The sequence below is a fragment of the Equus asinus genome, chromosome 10 (genome assembly GCF_041296235.1).
Source record: "Equus asinus isolate D_3611 breed Donkey chromosome 10, EquAss-T2T_v2, whole genome shotgun sequence".
NCBI lineage: Eukaryota > Metazoa > Chordata > Mammalia > Perissodactyla > Equidae > Equus > Equus asinus.
Window position 1 is genome coordinate 23,975,009 of NC_091799.1, and position 18,536 is coordinate 23,993,544.

Consider the following 18,536-nt stretch of genomic DNA (forward strand, 5'->3'; position numbering starts at 1 on the left):
TATCAACATAAGTTTAACACCAAGCAAGGAGGGAAGAGCATACTCATAGCCCTTCCTGAGAGATGATTTATCAACCACATACTAAGGGGGAAAAAACAACCAGAAGATTGTATCACAATTTATGTATCCAGTTTCTGTTCACACAATGGACTGTTACAAAGTTGTGAACAGGACGGTACCAGGACTGGAAACAACAGCGCTATGACCCTTAGAAATGCCACATCAAGAGGAAAAGACAAATCACAGAAGGCATACAGCTTGACACCATGAGTATACAAGTTTCAAAATTAAGCAAAACCAAAGAAAATGTTGTTTAGGATGGATACATCTGTGCTAAAACTGGTTTTGAAAACCAAAGGAATTAGAAACACAACTTTTGGTGGCAGTTAGAGCTGAGGAGGAGGCAAGGGGGCAGGATGGGGGAACACAGGTGGCTTTGACCACATCGGTGGCTTCCACATGGTGGAGTCTAAGGCATGTGGTTGAAGTGCAGATGTTGGCTTCCCTACAAAGCTTCATGACTTCACAGTGTGACATACAGTTTTATCTGTAGAACGTATGTAATACAAATTCAAAAAACCAAAGGATATACGCAGAATATACCAAAATGTGTTTATATTTTAAAATCTATTTCTTTTTGTAATTTCATGGTTATGTAATTGTTTTTATGCAGAATTCTTTGCATTTAGGCATCTACATTGACGGTGACCGAGAGTGAAGCTTGTACCAACTTGTTTCAGAACTTCCACTTTCGTCAGACCGGTGTCACATGCGGGTGTTGGTTCCATTTTGCTCCAATGTGCAAATCCAGGAAGTTGAGGAAGAGTAGCTCTAGCTGGCAGGGCTGGAGGAAGTGGGCAGCAGGGCTGGCTGGGAACGCTGTGGAAAGTGAACGTGCGGGAGCAATTCGGAGTTTGGAAAGCATGGCCGTCAGAGGGAAGGGAGTGGTGTGAAGGGTGGAGAGCGGAGGGATTGCTGTAAATGGCCTTTGAAGAGGTGAGCGCCCCTTCCGTCCTGCTTAAGTGTACCATTCAGTGGCCTTAATACATTCACACTGTTGTGCAACCATCACCACCACCCATCTCCAGAACTTTCTTACCATCCCAAACCAAGACTCTGTACCCATTAAATAAATGACTCCCCATCCTCCCTTCCGTCATCCCTGATTACCGCCATTCTACTTTCTGTCGCTATGAACTTGACCACCCTAGGTACTTCATATAAGTGGAATCCTACAATATTTACCCTCCATGTCTAGCTTATTTCACTTAACTGCTTTACGGAATTTGAGGAATAATTGAAAACGTGTGTCGAAAACAACTCCAGCTGGAGGTCAGCCCATAGTATACGGCGGGGCAGGGTGAGGGGGAATCCAAGATCCAGGCCCCAAGAAGGGAAGCAGCTTGCCCAGGTCACGTAGCTACCCAGTGACAGACAGGACTCCTGTCTCAAAGCAGGCCATGTAGTTTATGCCGATGCCAGGAAGGTCTTTTGTGCGTTTGGTGCCATTGTCTGATAATCTGCCATTAGGACTCCATCATTCTGGGTCTCAGTGGGTTTTTGATTCCCAACTGGTTCACACATCTGTCTCTCTTCCTGCCCAGAAGCTCCTCAAAAGCTGAGGCCCTTGCTTGCTCATCACTGCATTCCTCAAATCTTCAGGGCAACGCGACGATCAACGCTCACCAGCACTCACTGATGTGGACAGTGCGCGAACAGACTGCAAGCACTCCTGGAACGTGCCTACGTCCATTCAGGGCCCCCTGAGCAATGTCTTTTCAAAACCAGACGCCTCTTTCCCCAGTCCTGCCTCTGCTTGGGCTAGAGGCACACTGTCCTACAGCGGGGGCTGGGCTGGACAGGGGGCCTGCACTTTCCTGACCATTGCACCAGAATTATCCAAGCCCTTGTGTGTTAGTTTCCTTCTGTGCTGAAACAATTATCAGACACTTAGTGACTTAAAACACACACATTCATTATCTTCTCACTCTGAGGTCCGAAGTCTGACTTGGGGCTCACGGGGCTAAAACCAAGGTGTCAGTAGGGCTTTGTTCTTTTCAGAGACCCTAGCAGAAAGGCTGTTTCTTCGCTGATTCCAGTTCTAGAGGCTGCCGGCATCCCTTGGCTTGTGGTCTCTTTTCATCCTCAAAGCCAGTGATGAGGGGTTGCCCTTGCCTTGCATCACCCCAACCTCTGCTTCCTTCTTGAATTCCTCTTCTGCCTCCCTCCATCTTCCACTTTTAAAGACTCCTGTCTTGGTTTCATTCAGATAATCCAGCTTTTAAAATTTTACGTTTAAGGTCAGCTGTTTAGCAACATTAACTCCATCCAACACTTCAATTCGCTTTGCCGTGTAATGTAACATATTCACAGGCTCTGGGGATTGGGGCCTGGATGTCTTTGGGGGGCCAGTATTCTGCTTCCACATCTTCTTGCAATGCAAGTTCCTGGGCTCCCCTGCAGACATGGGTGGGTTCACTCTCTGTGGCCCAGGAGTCTGCGTTCCACACCTGGGCCGTGGGAAGGCAGGAGGCGAGGACTGGGAGCAAGCAGGGCAGGTGGAGCCGTGTAGGGGTTTTCCTGGTGAGCACTCCACAGACCCATTTGCTTCCAAAGGGCCGCCTTCCCCTGCAACCTCAGCAGCTATGTCCCCTTCCTCCTGCTCAGAGACCAGACACCCTAGAGCAGGGCCAGTGCGGGCCACGTGGCTGGTGAATTAAAACCCAGGTCTGAAGGAGGTATTTTTGTTTGTAGGGAGTGGGGAGACAGGCAGGGTGCCCAAGAGGGGAACCCCAGGCTTTTCAGCTGGGTCCTCTTCACTCTCAGACGTGTCTGTCTGTTCCAGGGCCCTGTGCCACGTGGTCACCTTTAGGCTGTGGGTGAGACCCAGGATGTTGATGCAGCTTAAGGTGCCAGCAGTCATTTCTAGGTGTGTCTCTTTGAGATCCTAAAATGCCTGCATTCTGAGTCACTTAGGGATGGTGAGGAAAGCATGTAGGGGGACTGCTGGAGCATGCAGAGGAATCCCAGTGGGAAAGAGGATGTCGCAACCAGGTAGACATTCATTTCGCATGAGAAGAGTTGGAAGATGAGACTGATAATCTGAATGAGGAGAGCCCTGCCCCAAAGCCTCAGGCCTCCACTGCGCTCAGGGTCGCAGTAAATTTGGGTCCCCTCCTACCTCCCGGCCATATCCCACCTTGCTGTCCCCATGGCTGTCTTCTAACCCACCTCATCAGCTTCCTTTGAGTGCCACATATGTGCCATCCGTCTTTGCTGCCTACCACAGGCCTTCGCACTTTCTGTTGCTTCTTTCCTTAACGCTTTTCTCTCTCTCATCCCCTTGTGACTTCCCACTCATCCTTCAGAAGCCAGCTCCGTCATCGCGTGCCCAGGAAAGCCTTCTCTGTCCTCCCTACACAAGTCTAGCTCCCCCCAACCCACAGCCCTTGGGGACACCTGACTGTCTCTCATGCCCTGTCCATTCCTGCTGCAGGTGCCGAGGTTCACCCAGCAGGGGAGCTGGGAGCACCGTGGGAGGGGAGCAGAACAGGGTTCCCTCCTTGAGGCCGGAGTCATGGAGTTTTCCTCCAGACCCTCAGTGTCAGGGCAGGTCGACCAGTTTTAATTGAGCTCTTGAGAACTCACACCTCTGGTTCCCACAAAGAAAGCAGACATAAGTGGGGATGGGGTGGGGAGGGTGAGAACTGCTAAGAGGCTGGCGGGGCCCTGATGGCCCCCATCGAAGTGAAAGGGGAACTGACCAATCCTACAAACCACAGCATTTCCCGACTCGGGGATAGGAAACAAACCCAGGGCTGCCAGGATCCCCGCACATGCAGGTGCCCAGGTGCCCATGTCCTCACAGCATACATGCAGGCACGTGTGCATGCACACACCCTCACAGCACACACCCAAAGGGGCGCTCCTGTGCCACTCTTGCAGACAAGCTCACAAATGCACACAAGCGCCCTCTCCCTCATGCTCAACCACAAAGCCACACACACTGAAATGTGCACTCACATTTCATATGCACCCAACACCTATGGGTGCGAACACACATTTACAACACACCTCCAGAAACCAGTATGCGCCCGGGCCTCACCCTCGCCACAAGGCACAAACAGGTACATTCAGCTGAAGATACAGGAATGCACACACAACCGCATATGTGCATAACTGTACAGATTCGCTCAGGCATGGGGACATATGCTTTCATACATATTCAATTATCAGATGTTGATGGAGTGCCTAACATGTGCCAGGAGCTGTCTAGACATGCCATGCAGACACTTGGACACACAGACATGCATTCAAACATCTCCCTACATACATGGATGCACACGCAAGCATACACACAATCACAAAGACACAGACACAATGCACACACTCACACACATGGAGACAACAAATACACACAATTGCCCTCCAGGCACACACCCAGTTTGGATTTTTTCCCAGCTTTATTGAGACATAATTGACCACACAGAGCTTGACTTCCCAGTCAGCGAAGATGATGGAGGGATGTCATTTCTAGAGAGCACTTGCCTTGGTCCTTTTCCTGCAGGCCCCTCCCACATCCTTTCTCTCTTTCTTGCTCTCCCCTCCCTGTTATTGTCTCCTCTTCTCTTGTCTCCTGTCTGTCTCCTATCTTTCTGAGGGGATGGGTGGCTACAATGCTGAGTTACATTTGGTAAATAAATGAAAAGCAAAGGATATATTGGAGTATATGAGGAAACCATTGAGTGTAAAACTAAATCAGCCTGACTTTGTCTTTCCAAAAGGGACTGATGTGGCCTGTCGAGAATGCATTGTACATCTGCTTTAAGCGTTTACTATGTCCCAAAGACTAGAATGATCCCCTTAAAGATAGGAATGTAACGTTCCCCCATATCAGCATTTCTTTGAGGATAAGCATCTCTTCCTGGGAACTAAGGATTAATTACCAACCTGCTGTGCTCATCTTATGACCACTGACCTGCTGTGCCAGCTAAGCATCTTGTGACAGCAGTAAAAGAGATATTCCTGTTATATGTGATGTACGCTCTTTGTTCCAAGATGGCATATAACCACTCTGTACACCCCATTTCTTTGGTGCCCTTGTTTCCTTGGGGATGGAAGGCCCTGGGCTGTAGTCAGCAAACCTGGCTCATAATAAACCCACCCCAATTTTGATTTATAGAGTGATTATGGATTATTTGCATTGACACATTTATAAGAAATTCAACTTGAAATCCCGTTGGCCTGGACTTCTTTCTTGCCTTGCATTGTTCCAACCTTTTTTCTTTTTGTTCATATTAATCTGACTGCTTTTAACTGAGGGTGGGGCCAGACACTAATGACCTCCTGGAAAAAAAGAGTGAAATCTGTTCTGGAACCCAAAGTTTGAAGAATTTGATTGGCAAGCTAGAGGGACAAGGAAAGGGTCTGGTCTTTGGTCACAAGGTACCCTCCTTGCCCCAACTATCAGGGCCAATCCTTTCACTTTAGGAAGAAAGGATTAAAGCTGAGGGAAGAGGTAGAAATTTGCTTGATTAAGGGCTTGTCCCCAGGCATCTATCTGTCCTGTTCTGGGCAATCTTCCCCACACCAGCCACATCAACCCACAGCCCAAGGGGGCTGGATGATGAAGATGGTGGTAGTAGTAGTGGTGATGGTGATGATAATGGTGGTGTTGGTGGTGATGGTGGTGATGATGGTGATGGTGATGATGATGATGGCAATGATAATGGTGGTGGTGATGGTGATGGTGGTGATGATGACCGTGATGGTGATGATAATGATGATTATGGTGGCTGTAGCGGTGATGATATTAATGATGATGGTATTGGTGGTGGTGATGAAGGTATGAGTCACATATAGTGCCTACTTCATGCCAGGCTCTGTTCTAAACTCTAGTTAACCATTATCCTCATTTTTCAGATGAGGTAGCTGAGGCATAGAGAGGTGACATCACTAGCTCAAGATCACATAACAGATAATAATGCCCTGACTCATAGATGCCCCATAGGCAGGATGCCAGAGCAGAGAGGGCCTGGGGAGACCCTTCCATCCTGCTTGATCACTGTACAGATAGGGCATCTGGAGCCCATGGGAAGGGACTTGCTCAGGTCACACAGCAAGATGTGGCAGAGTCCCTTCCAGAGAGAGCTCCTATGCTGACGTTCAATCAAGCCAGGGCTCTCCAAGACAGAAGGAGATGTGGCTAAGTTTTGCTTGGTTGGACTTAGGAGCTGGAGTCAGTCAGAGAATTAACACGAAACGTTACTTGCCAAACTTATAGCATAAAGTTGGGCACTCAGTAGGGGCTCAGGTAGTGCTGGTTCTCCTGTCCTAGAAGAGAGACTGGGCCTAAGGGCTGCAGAAAGAGGTCAATATGCTGTCAACTGCAGATTGCCCACACTCTGCACATGGTGTGTGAACTTGTATCCCAGGCATCGAGTCTGGCACATAGTAGGTGCTCAATGAATCGTGCCCACTTTACAGAAGGTAAAAAGCATAGTTATAGTCACCTATATGATGGACAAAAGCATTGACGTCCTCTAGAAGTGATCCGTGGTCAAGGCAGCAGTTCATTTTCTGTCCAGGACCCTAGCATGTGCAATGTACAGGGTGCCAGAGTGAGCATTCAAAATGGAGACTGTCCCCCCACCTTCTGTGCAAAGAGAGGCGCAGGACTGGATTCTTGGGTACCAGAAGTTGGTTGTTGCCCTGAGTTATGATTTGAGATAGTTGAAGATGTTCATCCACCCCCTATATCTTCCCAATTGCGTTTCTCAATTCCTGACATTCCGCCGTTTGAGATCCATTCCTCAGTGTCCTGATAATAATCATAGCCATCATCTACTGCCAGGTGCCTCACATACCACATCTTGTTGGATCCTGCAAGGTAGGATTCCTCTTTATACTAATAAAGAGACTGAGGTTCTGAGCATTTTGCCCAAAGAGCCCAGCTAGTAATGGTCAAGCCAAGATGGGGACCCAGCTTTCTTAGACTCAGGACTTTCTCTCTTTACTAGGACTGCCACTGATAACTCGGGGTCCTCCAGGCTGGGACTTTTGCATCCAGAAATGAGGGGGCGTGGTGCTTTCTGGTGGGACACCTCCAGGGAGTCAGGTGTGTGAGCCTGGGGGCACGAGGGGTGGTAAAATAGAAGGTGAAGCCCTGGGGTTTGGGGGGAACTATGAGGCTGCTGAATGGGGCGCATACAGACCCAGGCGCAGAGCCTCCAGGCACGGACCTCCCCACAGGGTTACGAAGCAGAAAAAAACGAACCAGGCTCGCAGCACATGCATTATTGACAGCTCTGTAGCTGAGAAGTCAGGACTAATGGAAACAGATTTTAATAAACTTAGTTAAAGAAGACTTTTTGTTTTGTTTTGTTTTTAATAAAAATCATCTGAGAAGTACCTACTTACAATAAGTAGAGGAGTGACTAGGTGGGGGAAGCATCTCAGGCAGAGGGAATGGCAGGTGCAAAGGCCCAGGTTTGGACTGTGCTTGACCTGGTTGAGAGACAGCACCAAGGAGGCCAGGAAGCAGGGAAGAGTGGGTGAGGGACCAGGAAACCAGTTGTGTGTGGGCTGAGATCTGCAGGGTGAGGAGAGGGTAACCAGGTGCAGAGAGAAAGCATGATGTGTGTGTGTAGGGGGGCATATTCCTGCTGGGTTTAGTGACTGAAGAATTCAGAGAATCTCTTTATGTAACTGATGGTGGGAGCTCACATTTATTTGGCGTCTTATTTTATTTTAGACCCCCTTTGCCAGAGCACAGGTTGCCTCATTTCTGATCTTTACAAATCCCTGGGCTGAAAAATAATCATCCCCATTTTATGGATAAGATCATTGAGGCTCAGAGAGGTTAAGTGATTTTTTTCCCCTCAAGGTCACACAGCTTGTGGAATGGCGGGGACAGAACTTGAACACAGGTTGACCCCAGGCTTCTTCTATGACAAATTTTATTTCTATTGCCAAGAAAACAGCATATAAACTTTTGAGAAGACCCAGTACGTTGGCTTTTTTTAGTTGTGTTTTTATTTTATTTCTGTACTTAATTTTAAAAATAGATAAGACATTTTTAAAGAACAACAATCCAATTATAAAAGCGTTTACAGGGAAACTTTCCCACCCACCCCTCTCCTCCATGCAAGCAGATTATCTCTATGACCTTTTTTTAAAGATTTTGGAAGGAGCACACTTTTAAAATTGGAGGAATATAACTTTCTAAGTTTTGGTTGCGTAGGTAAAATTTTATTTCAGCTGCCAGAATTCTTTGGCCCTGGCAGCACTGACGATTTTAAAAAGTGAATCCAAGAGCATTAAAATACTTGGCTCTCTCCCTATTTCTGCCTTTTAAAATTAGATATATGTAAATGCCAGAGGTGGGATTTATTATCATAAGAAAACAAACGACTTCCAAGTACAAAACCAAGTAAAAAGATAGGATATTTCCTCCCCTGGAAATGAAGATTTTTAACAGCATTTCCTTGGTTCAATAAAAGAGAAGTTGATGAGCCTCTAAGGAGCCAAGGCAGCTTTTTGTCTCCTGGGCTTGTCAATTCCTCCCATCTTATTTATTGTCAAGCTGGAAGAAAAGCAATTATCTGACGCCAGTCCCAAGTCAGAAAGCCTTTCCTTCCTTTCTCCTCACTTCCTTCCTCCCTCCTCCCCTCCTCCCTCCCTCCTTCCCTCTCTTCCTCCCCTCCTCCCTCCCTCCTTCCCTCTCTTCCTCCCCTCCTCCCTCCCTCCTTCCCTCTCTTCCTCCCTTCCTCCCTCCCTCCCTTCCTTCCTTCCTCCCTCCCTTCCTCCCTCCCTCCCTTCCTCCCTCCCTTCCTCCCTCCCTTCCTCCCTCCCTCCCTCCCTCCCTCCCTCCCTCCCTTCCTCCCTCCCTTCCTCCCTCCCTTCCTCCCTCCCTTCCTCCCTTCCTCCCTTCCTCCCTTCCTCCCTTCCTCCCTCCCTTCCTCCCTCCCTTCCTTCCTTCCTTCCTCCCTCCCTCCCTTCCTTCCTCCCTCCCTCCCTTCCTTCCTCCCTCCCTCCCTTCCTTCCTCCCTTCCTCCCTCCCTACCTCCCTTCCTTCTTCCCTTCCTCCCTCCCTTCCTTCCTCCCTCCCTCCCTTCCTCCCTCCCTTCCTTCCTCCCTCCCTCCCTCCCTTCCTTCCTTCCTTCCTCCCTCCCTCCCTCCCTTCCTTCCTTCCTTCCTCCCTCCCTTCCTCCCTTCCTCCCTCCCTCCCTCCCTTCCTCCCTTCCTCCCTCCCTTACTCCCTCCCTCCCTTCCTTCCTTCCTCCCTCCCTTCCTTCCTTCCTTCCTCCCTCCCTCCCTTCCTTCCTTCCTCCCTCCCTCCCTCCCTTCCTTCCTCCCTTCCTCCCTCCCTTCCTTCCTCCCTCCCTTTCTTCCTCCCTTCCTCCCTCCCTCCCTTCCTTCCTCCCTCCCTCCCTTCCTTCCTTTCTCCCTCTCCCTCTCTCCCTTGCTTCCTCTCTTCCTTCCATCCTTCCTGTCTTCCTTCCTCGCACTCTCTCCCTTCCTTATTTCCTTCCCTCTCAACTTCATGTTTCCCTAGTGACCGTGATCGAAGGGCTGGGAGTCATCTCTTCAGACACAACCTCCATCGGGCCACCCTGCCTCCTGGGGATCCTCTGGAAGCTCCCTTCTGCGGGAAGGATAAAACGTGAATCCCTGGTCTTCCCCTTCAAATCTTCTCTGCTATGACTCTCAGCTTGGCCCCTGGAGCCCTGGGGCTGATTGCCCAGCGCCCTGCTGTGTGGCCCTTGCTTGTCAGCTCCCCTGTGCCTTTGCACATGCAGCTCTCCCTGCCTGCTACCTCCAACCCTCCCTCCTCCTGCTGCTCTCTTCTCCTCCCCACTTCCTCCAAGACTCAGCTCATACATCCACCTTCCGCCTTTCCTGACTAACTCTACCACTTCCGGTAGCTACTTTAAAATACCTTCCCCTCTGGATCTGGGAGTTTCTCCACTTGTGTTGGGCTGAGGAGCACGTGACAGAGCTGGGAATGAAACCCAGCTCTGGAAATTCCTCGATCGTGATTTTGAAGAAGTCACTTCCCCATCTGAAGCTCATTTCCTCATCCATACATTGAGGGCTTCCACTAGCCATCTCCCGGGGCTCCCGGGCTGTGTGTTTTTCTAGTTCTGGGAAAGTTTCACATTTCTGTCATCTGGTATTTCTGTGGGAAAGGCTCATCAAAGTCTGGGAACCTTGCCGTTGCCACCCCCCCTCCCCCCTCGCCCACCCTTGTTGACATTTCTCTTCCCCACCAAGGCCTTAAGGAGGCAATTTTCCCTGCCAAGAGCCGTCTGGATTCGCATTCCAAACCCTGCCTGCCAGAGGTCACCTCGCCTCGGTGTTTCTGACAAGGGAGGATTTGAAGAAGGGACCTCGATCAGAGAGGAGGTTGGGGCCAGAGGATGGAGGCTGGCTCACCGTCTAGATGAGGCAGGCAGATAAAGAACCTCATTACATGTTCTTTAGCCATCGATACACCCTTTGCTCCATTTGGTCAACATACAGACATTGCATGTCACTTGTGTGCCAGGGATGTGCTGGGGACGTGACAGGACAGATGTGGCCATTGACTTACAGGGCATGCTGCTAAACAAAAAGTTATGTCCACAGGGTTATAAGTTATAAGTGCCCTGAAACGGGCATACTGGAACCTTGACGCAGGGACATTTCATCTAGGAGTTTAGTCAGGTGTGAAAACGGAAGAATAATATTTCCTGCAAATAATTATTTGCAGGAATTCGTTGTATATTCTGGATTTCCTGTTTATTTGCTAGAGTTCCTTATACAACCAATCCTCTCTTAGTTATCTAAGCTGCAGACATCTTCTCCCGCTCCCTGGTTGGTCAATTAATTTGTTGTGATATCTTCCCTGTTCGTTTTGCCTTCTGATGTAGTCAAATTTATCCATGTTTTTCTTTATGGTCAGTGCTGTGTTTTGTGTGTTTAACTAAACCCTCACCTCTTCTGAGGTAATAATGATATTTTTCTCTAAAAGTTTAAAGTTGCCCTCTTCCTTTAGGTCGTTTACCCATCTATGATGTGGGGTGGATGTGTGGAATCTAATTTTATTTTACTTTTTGGATGGATAGCCAATTGCCCAGAAACACTTTTTAAAACTGGGGTAAAATTCATATAACACAAAATTCACATTTAAAACACTTAAGCTGTTTTTAAGTGCATGGGTCAGTGGCATTTGTTACATTCACAGTGTCGTGCAACCATCACCACTGTCTGGTTTCAGAGCATTACTCATCACCCCAAAAGGAAACCGTGTATCCATTAAACAACAATCCCATTCCCCTCCCCCATCCGCTGGCAAGCACTTTGCTGTTTTCCGTCTCGATGAGTTTGCTTATTTTGGATATTTTATATAAATTGAATCATGCAATATATGGCCTTTTGTGTCTGGTTTCTTTCACTTAGCATAACATTTCCAAGGTTCATCCATGTTGTAGCATAAATCAGTATTTTATTCCTTTTTATATCAAATAATATTCCATTGTATGGATGTACCACATTTTGTTCACCCATTCATTGTTGATGGACATGTGGGTTGTTTCTACTTTTTCGCTATTGCACATAGCGATGCTAGGATCATTCCTGTATAAGTTTTTGTTTGCACACTTGTTTTCAATTCTTTTGGGTCTAGCAAGTCTCTGAATAGTCTGTTCTTTCCCCGAATGATCTGCAGTTCCACCTCTGCCTGACACTCAGTTTCCACACGTGTGTGGTCTCTTTCTAGGCTCCTTATTCTGTTCCCTTGGCCTAACAATCCATGCCGGCACCAACACTACCCTGCATTCATTGTTAGAGCTTCACGGGACGTCTCAATATCTGGTGGAACAAGTGTCCAACTCTCCCTTTCCTGCTTTGTCAAAACCTTCTTGATTAAATTTGACCCTTTGCCCTTCTATATGAACTTTAGGAGCAGCTCATCAAGTGCACAAAAACTCCATTGGGTTTTGTTTTGAATTGATCGGTTGATTTGAGGAGAAGTGCTATCTTGATGATGTTGAAGCTTTCCAGCAGACACATGGGTCCTTTTCCTTCTACCTCGAGACTTATGCACGTGACTCTGCTTGGGTCACTCTCCCTCAACTCTTGACCGAGGAACTCCTCCTTCTTCCAGTCTCAGGGTCCTCTTCGCCCTGTCTTTCTCCCTCAGAGCCCTGATCACATTGTCCTGAAATAATTAATTGGCTGGTCCATGGTTTCATATCTGGGCTGCAGACTCCCTCAGGGCTATGATGCTGTCTTGCTTGTTTGCCTTGGTGTCCTCAGCTTGAGGAACAGGGGCTGACAGATAGGAGGGTGCCAATAAATACTTGTTAAAAGAATGAAAGAGTATAGGAAGGAAGGTGTTCTGGCCCGGAAGCACTTTGGCCATACCTAGAGAGATGGTGAACAAAGTTACTCCACTGGCCTGTGCCCCAGCCTTCTGACCTGGAAAATGGGCATGTGACAGGGCATGCTAAGGATTAAATGAGCTCAGGTGTGTGTGAAGCACTTGGAGCAAAGCCTGGAAAGCAGCCTGAGCTGCCTGTGTTGACTGGCCCTGCCCTGCCTCTCCATGAATATTCAGCCTTACACTCCTGCCTTGGTCTTGTAGGCTCCAAAGCCCTCTCATTAATAGTTATCTCCCTTTTTATTCGACCTCTCCCATGAGCTAGTCATCTTATCCTCATTTTGCATATGAATCTCAAAGAGGAAGAATGACTCATATAAGGCCTTAAATCTAGAACTTCTGACCCACAATCTTACATATACAATCTTTAAGGTGTTTTCCAGCTGAGACATTTCATTCAATAGAATTGCTAGTTAGATTTTGAGAACTAGGTAGCTTCTCTCTAAAGAAAACAAAACCAAAAAACTTCCAGGCCCACAGTACTGACTTAAATTATTTTTACTTTATTGCTACTGAAATAGGTATAAACCTAAAATTAAGCAAGAACTCCTCACGCTCATAGCTCTATAAACTACCCATAAAACCAAAACAAATCTTCTAAGTAAATACAAATGCAACCACAAACCCAATAAAATCAAATGAACAACATTAAATTAATGCGACTGATGACGTGTTGCTGAATTCAAACCTCTGACATCGGGTTTAATGGTAGCAGAGTAATGTGTTTACATGTTTTCCGTTTCCTGTGTCAGCATCTTCTGATTTGATCATGATCAGCCATCACTTGAGCCATTGTCAGAGTTACAGTCATTGTTTTCTTAAAAAAAAACAACCAACCAACCAAAACTCCTTTATAATCCAGTTAGATGGGCCCAGCAATTTAGACAGCGCATTCTCCAATGCAATAATGAAAAATGGGAAATAATGTGCTTAGAATAACATTGCTCATTGTGTATTTACTGTAATACTACTCATGAACGACTACAAGTGTGTTCATCAAGACAATAATGGCGCAATTTATGTTCTAGCAAAGGCCCCATTGTGCTCATTGCCATGGACCTCCTCATTCCTGAGCGGCTGTGTGGGGCTGATGATTCAATGCTCCCACCACTTTATTCCACTAGACCCACAGGAAAACTTCCTTCTCCCAGGCTCCAAACATCACCTGGCCGGCCCTGCAGCCTCTGGGCATCCTTCAAGTATTCAGTCAGGCCTCTGTTCTTTTCTTGCTCACAAGAAACAAAATTATATATCAGGTCCGCGTTCTGTGCCATTTTCATGGTGTCAAATTACAGTTCCAACGCATTAAGATACTTAAGAAGCTAATCTCTAAGTCTCTGAAATTGACATTCAAGGGCAAATGATCCTGGCAGAAGGAAATTTTATTTCCACGGACAAAATAGATGGTCCTGTGCCCAAGGGTGGCAGTGCCATGACTGTTGTTACCAGAGTAGGACAGGCTAAGTGAGGGCAGCCGGAGGTGCTCACCAGAAGCGAACTCCTGGGCACAGGAGCACAAACTCTGAAACAGATTTTTTTGTTGTTGTTGTTCCCTTCTAAAGAATTTTAGTAGGGAACCCCAGGGGGTGTGTGTTATCCGGTTTGAGAAACTCCGGGCTCAAAGATCACAAAGTCTGTGAACAAGCACGGGCAAGACCCACGCTAGGTGCCCAGGGACCAGCTCCTCACTTCCGGAGCTCAGGACTTCGGCGCTGGGGGCAGAGTGGCTGGAGCCCGCCGGCTGGTCGCTGTCTACATCTGCGTCTTCCTTCCCCAGGAAACAAATGGTGGATCAAGACCTCCCAGGCTCTCCGCTTCCTGAGTGTCTGGCGGTGCGCCAGGGCACAGAGGCCCCTCCCTGCAGTACAGGGTGACAGACCGCACCCCACCCTCCAACGCTCCGGGTCCCCCCCATCCCCACCCCCACCACGTGCAGGCCCGAGAAGGCAAAGAGGCCCAGTTACCCTCACCAGGGATTTTCTTTTCTTTTTTGCTGCTTTCAGGCTTTTTTCTGCCTCAGTGAAAATGAAACAAACATCCCGTCCGCCTCCGCGCCACCAGACACACACACACACACGCACCCGCGCTCACGCACCCGCGGGCCGGCCTCCCCGCTGGCTGTGTCCGGGGCGGGACCGCCTTTGCACAAACACCCGCCGGCCGCGCAGAGCGGGGAGCGCGCCACCGGCTGTCGAGCGCTCGCCGGCTCCCTGGCGCCCGTGCCCGCTCGCGCTGCCCGCTGCCCCGGAGGAGCGCCCGGCGGCCGGCCGGCCGGAGCGCAGCGGCACCCCCGCCCCGGCACGCACCGCCGGGCTCGGGCGGAGGCGGCGCGGCCACTGTGCGGGCAGCCGAGGGCGCCGCCGGGGCCGGGAGCCGAGGCGCGGTCCAGACTCGAGCGCGCACGGGTTCTGCGGATCAGGTGGGTCCCGCGGGGCGCCGCCCGAACCCCCGGAGGCCGCGAGGAGCGGGGCCCCGGCCCGGGGGCTGCGGGCGAGGGGTAGGGATGGCGGGGGGCAGGGGAGCTGGCCATCACCCCGGCCCTGCCCTGTTGCTGCCCTGCCTGTGTCCCTGCTTTTGTTCGTGTTGCTGTATCTGTGCTCAAAGCTGACCCAGCCCCTGTCCCCATCCTGTCCCCGTCACTGCCTCTGCCCAGCCTTCCAGACTCGGGCCTGAGGCTGCGGGCCGAGGTCTCCCCTCGGGGTCTGTGGGGCGGGGGCAGGAGACGGGAGGCTCGGGGGCGGGGGGGAGGGGGGGGACGGGGTAAGACCCAGCAAGGAAGTCTCAAAAGGAATGAGGGGTCTGTCCCCGTCTGTGGGGCAGGACGGAGGAATGGCTCTCGCCTGAGGACAAGATGGGAACAGGATGCCTCTGGGAAGAAGGAGCCTGGGAGGGTGTAGTGAGGGGCGTACGAACCCCTGAGAGCAGGGGCACAGAGTGGGAGCGGTCACAGAGCTCGGAGAGCGGAGGACCAAGCCAAAAACCTGGCATGGGGAAAGTTTCAGACGCTGTAACTTTGGCGGCAAAAAGGCCTGCTGCACTGGGGTGATGGGAGGCGAAAGTGTCTCTCAACTCTTCACTCCACCCCGTTCCCACTCGAAAAGGACACCACCCGTGTTTGAAAATGGCAGAAAAACAGCATGATTGCACAAACTCTTGAAAGGCGTCCAAGAAACAGTAAAGTGGGAAGAAATGTCAGCGCGCGAGGAGAGAAAGCAGAGCGACCTGTGATTCCCTAATCTCGCTGGCCAGCGGGAGGGAGGGGGAAGGCGCGCAGGGTGTCAGCGCCCCTCCGCCCCCAGGAAGGAACCCAGCCCCAGGCGATTGCTTGCGTGGCTTTGCTGGTCCTTTGCACTCCTCCTGCCTCCTGAGCCGTCCTCTTTGCCTACTTCATTTACCTGGAAATAGGTGTGTCTCAGGAGGCAGGAGATGGGGCGGGGAGCCCTGGCCTGGCCGCCTCCTAGCTGGGAGACACATTCCCAGGCAGAGCCTCAGTTTCCACAACTATGAAATAGGGATCCTGCTCAGGGTAAGGAGATGCCAAGTGTGGAGGGGCTTGTGTGGGGGTGTGTGTGTGTGTGGGGGGGGGGGGGCAGCCGGAAGAGGATATGGTTATTCTGTTGCACTTTTGTGCCACCTTGGCTACCCTAAGCGCTTTCTCTTGTTTTATTTCTGAGCACCTTGCCTCCTCTACCAGATGGGGGGGGGGGGGCGAGGGCAGGTGCAGATCTCAGATAGTCTTACAAGTAACAGGTGGTCAGTGACTGAAGGCAGAGCTGAAAGAGTCCCTAAGGTTTACCTTGTCCAGGAGATTTCAAACTGTGCCCCTGAGGGGCCCAGGATCCTGCCTCAGGGGCCACCATGGTGGGGGAGGGGAGCCTGGGGGCAGGGCTCTGACCCTCCCCTCCTTCTTTCAGTTCAGATCTGCCTTTATCTCTTCTACTTATCGGGAAACCCCAGAGACTGTTTTTGATATCCAATTCCTCAAACCTAGGCTGATCTGATCATTTTCAGTGGAGAAACTGAGTCAGGCGTGCAAAGTGATTTGGGCAAGATCCTCTAGCAGCTGAACCTTACCAGGACACCTGTCTCCTAGGTCACAGGCCAAGACCCCCCTGCCCTGGCCATGGTGGCTCTGAGCAGACATTTCTGCAGCTCTTAGCCCCAGCTCACTTAGATCTAACTCCAGGGCCCCAGGGCCACCTCCTTACCCTTCTGAGAGAAGAAGCTGGTGAGTCTCCTCATGCTCTGAGCTTTTCCAGGCCTTTCGTGGGACCCTCGGATATGAGTTAGTTTCACAGGCTGAGGTCAAAAAGAATTAGGTTCCCCAGGAGCTGGTCAGCACACTGCCCCTTTCTTAGCCCAGCCCAACAGGGTAGGGTGGATATCACTAACCCATTTTCTAGTTGAGGAATGAAGGTTCAGAGAGGCCAAGTAGCTCACTCATGGGCACTCAGCTCTTAAATCGCAGCTGGGATTTGAACGCAGCTCTGCCTGGCTCTAAGGCTTGTGCTCTTTCCATTACATCATCTCTCATGATGGCTAGAAAATGGCTAATGGACAGTTGTCATCAAGCTGGGGGCAAGGGTGAGAGGAGAACAGCTGAAAGGAGACAGCGTTAAGTCAGGGACTGGGCATTCATATTGGTACATCCACAGTATAAATATAATTTTATTTGAAATGAATGTGTTTTCTGCCTTGCATTTTCTTTTTATTTTAGGGTTGATTTTATAGATACTTAAAATATTTTATTTTTCTAATTTTTAATTAGTGTATAATTTACATGCCACAAAACCCACAGATCTTAAATGTTTGGTTCAACAGGTTTTGACAGTTGTTTACACCTGTATAACCACCACCGAAAATGAGATATAAAACACTGGCATCATCCTAGAAGTTCCCGTTTCCGATTAATTTTCTTTCTGCTCTTCCAAGCGACTGGTTTCTGATTTTATCACATTAATGAATTTTGCCTGTTCTTGGACTTCTCATAAACAGAATCATACTGTATGTCTCTTTCATGTATCTTTCATACTGTATGTCTCTTTCATGCCTGGCTTATTTCACTCGACATAGTGTTTTTTAAATTCATCTGTATTGTTGCTTATGTGAGTAGTTTATTCTTTTTTATTGCTGAGTAGTATTCCATTGTATGGATGTGTCACAATTTGCTTGTTTATTCTCCTGTTGATGAACTTTTGGTTTATTTCCAGTTTGGGCTATTATTTCTTATAGAATTCTTTTGTGGACTTTTTTTTTTTTACCTAGGAGTGAAATTGTTGCAGTATACCATTCTACATTCCCACAGTAATATACGAGACTTATGATTATTCCACATCCTTGACAATATTTGGTGTTGTCAGTCTTTTGATTTTAGCCATTTTAGTGACTGGGTAGCGGTACCTTCTACCTCCTATTTTTACGATGGAATTTTAAGAGTTGTTGGAGAAGACGACATGAGCAGGGGCAGAATGTGGAATAAGATGGTGGTGTGGAGGCCATTATGAGCCAGCACTTGAGAAGGAAGGAACCAAATGTGGATGGAATTGTGACCTTAGGAGTAGAAATTTCTGTGCTCAGGCGAGCTCTCTATGTACCACCTGAGATTCAAAGACCTAGGACTTGTACTCTATAAACTAGGCAGGTTCATTCGTGCTCACCCATTCTGCTACCTCTGTAACGATCATCTTTATCTCTAGTTCAGACCTCTGTTTTGGGGCCTCATGTTTAACTGCCCATTGGGCATCTCTTCTTGGAAGTCTCTAAGGCACGGTAAGCTTAACAAGTCCAGAACAGAATTCATTATCTCATTTTAGCTTTCTGTCATGGGTCACTGGATGAATGATGGTGCCACTAGCTGACAGAATGTGTAAAAAGGAATGTTGGAGGTGGAGGGGGAGATAAAGAATTTAGTTCTATGCTAATGATGTGGGATGTGGAGCAGTTTAGGAAGATAAGGACTGGAATATGCATTGGGCAATTTGGAGGTTACTGGAATACACTGAGAGCAGTTTTGGGTGGAGTGGAAGGCAGGCAAGCTAGGCTGCTGATGGGTGAGAGAGAGAGAGAAGTGGAGATGGGGAGGACAGTCAACTCTTTCAAGAAGCTTGTTTGA

General features: G+C 49.1%; 1 protein-coding gene across 2 annotated transcripts in view; it reads left to right on the plus strand.

Moving 5' to 3' along the window:
• The first annotated feature begins 13,083 nt into the window (after positions 1-13,083).
• GGTA1 (glycoprotein alpha-galactosyltransferase 1 (inactive)) overlaps positions 13,084-18,536 on the plus strand; it is a 73,164-nt gene continuing 67,711 nt past the window's right edge. For both annotated transcript variants that reach the window (XM_044778872.2, XM_044778873.2), the window contains exon 1: positions 13,084-14,843. In XM_044778872.2, the coding sequence (XP_044634807.2) occupies positions 14,450-14,843 (394 nt within the window). In that variant the 5' untranslated portion in view covers positions 13,084-14,449. The remainder of the gene's footprint in view (positions 14,844-18,536) is intronic.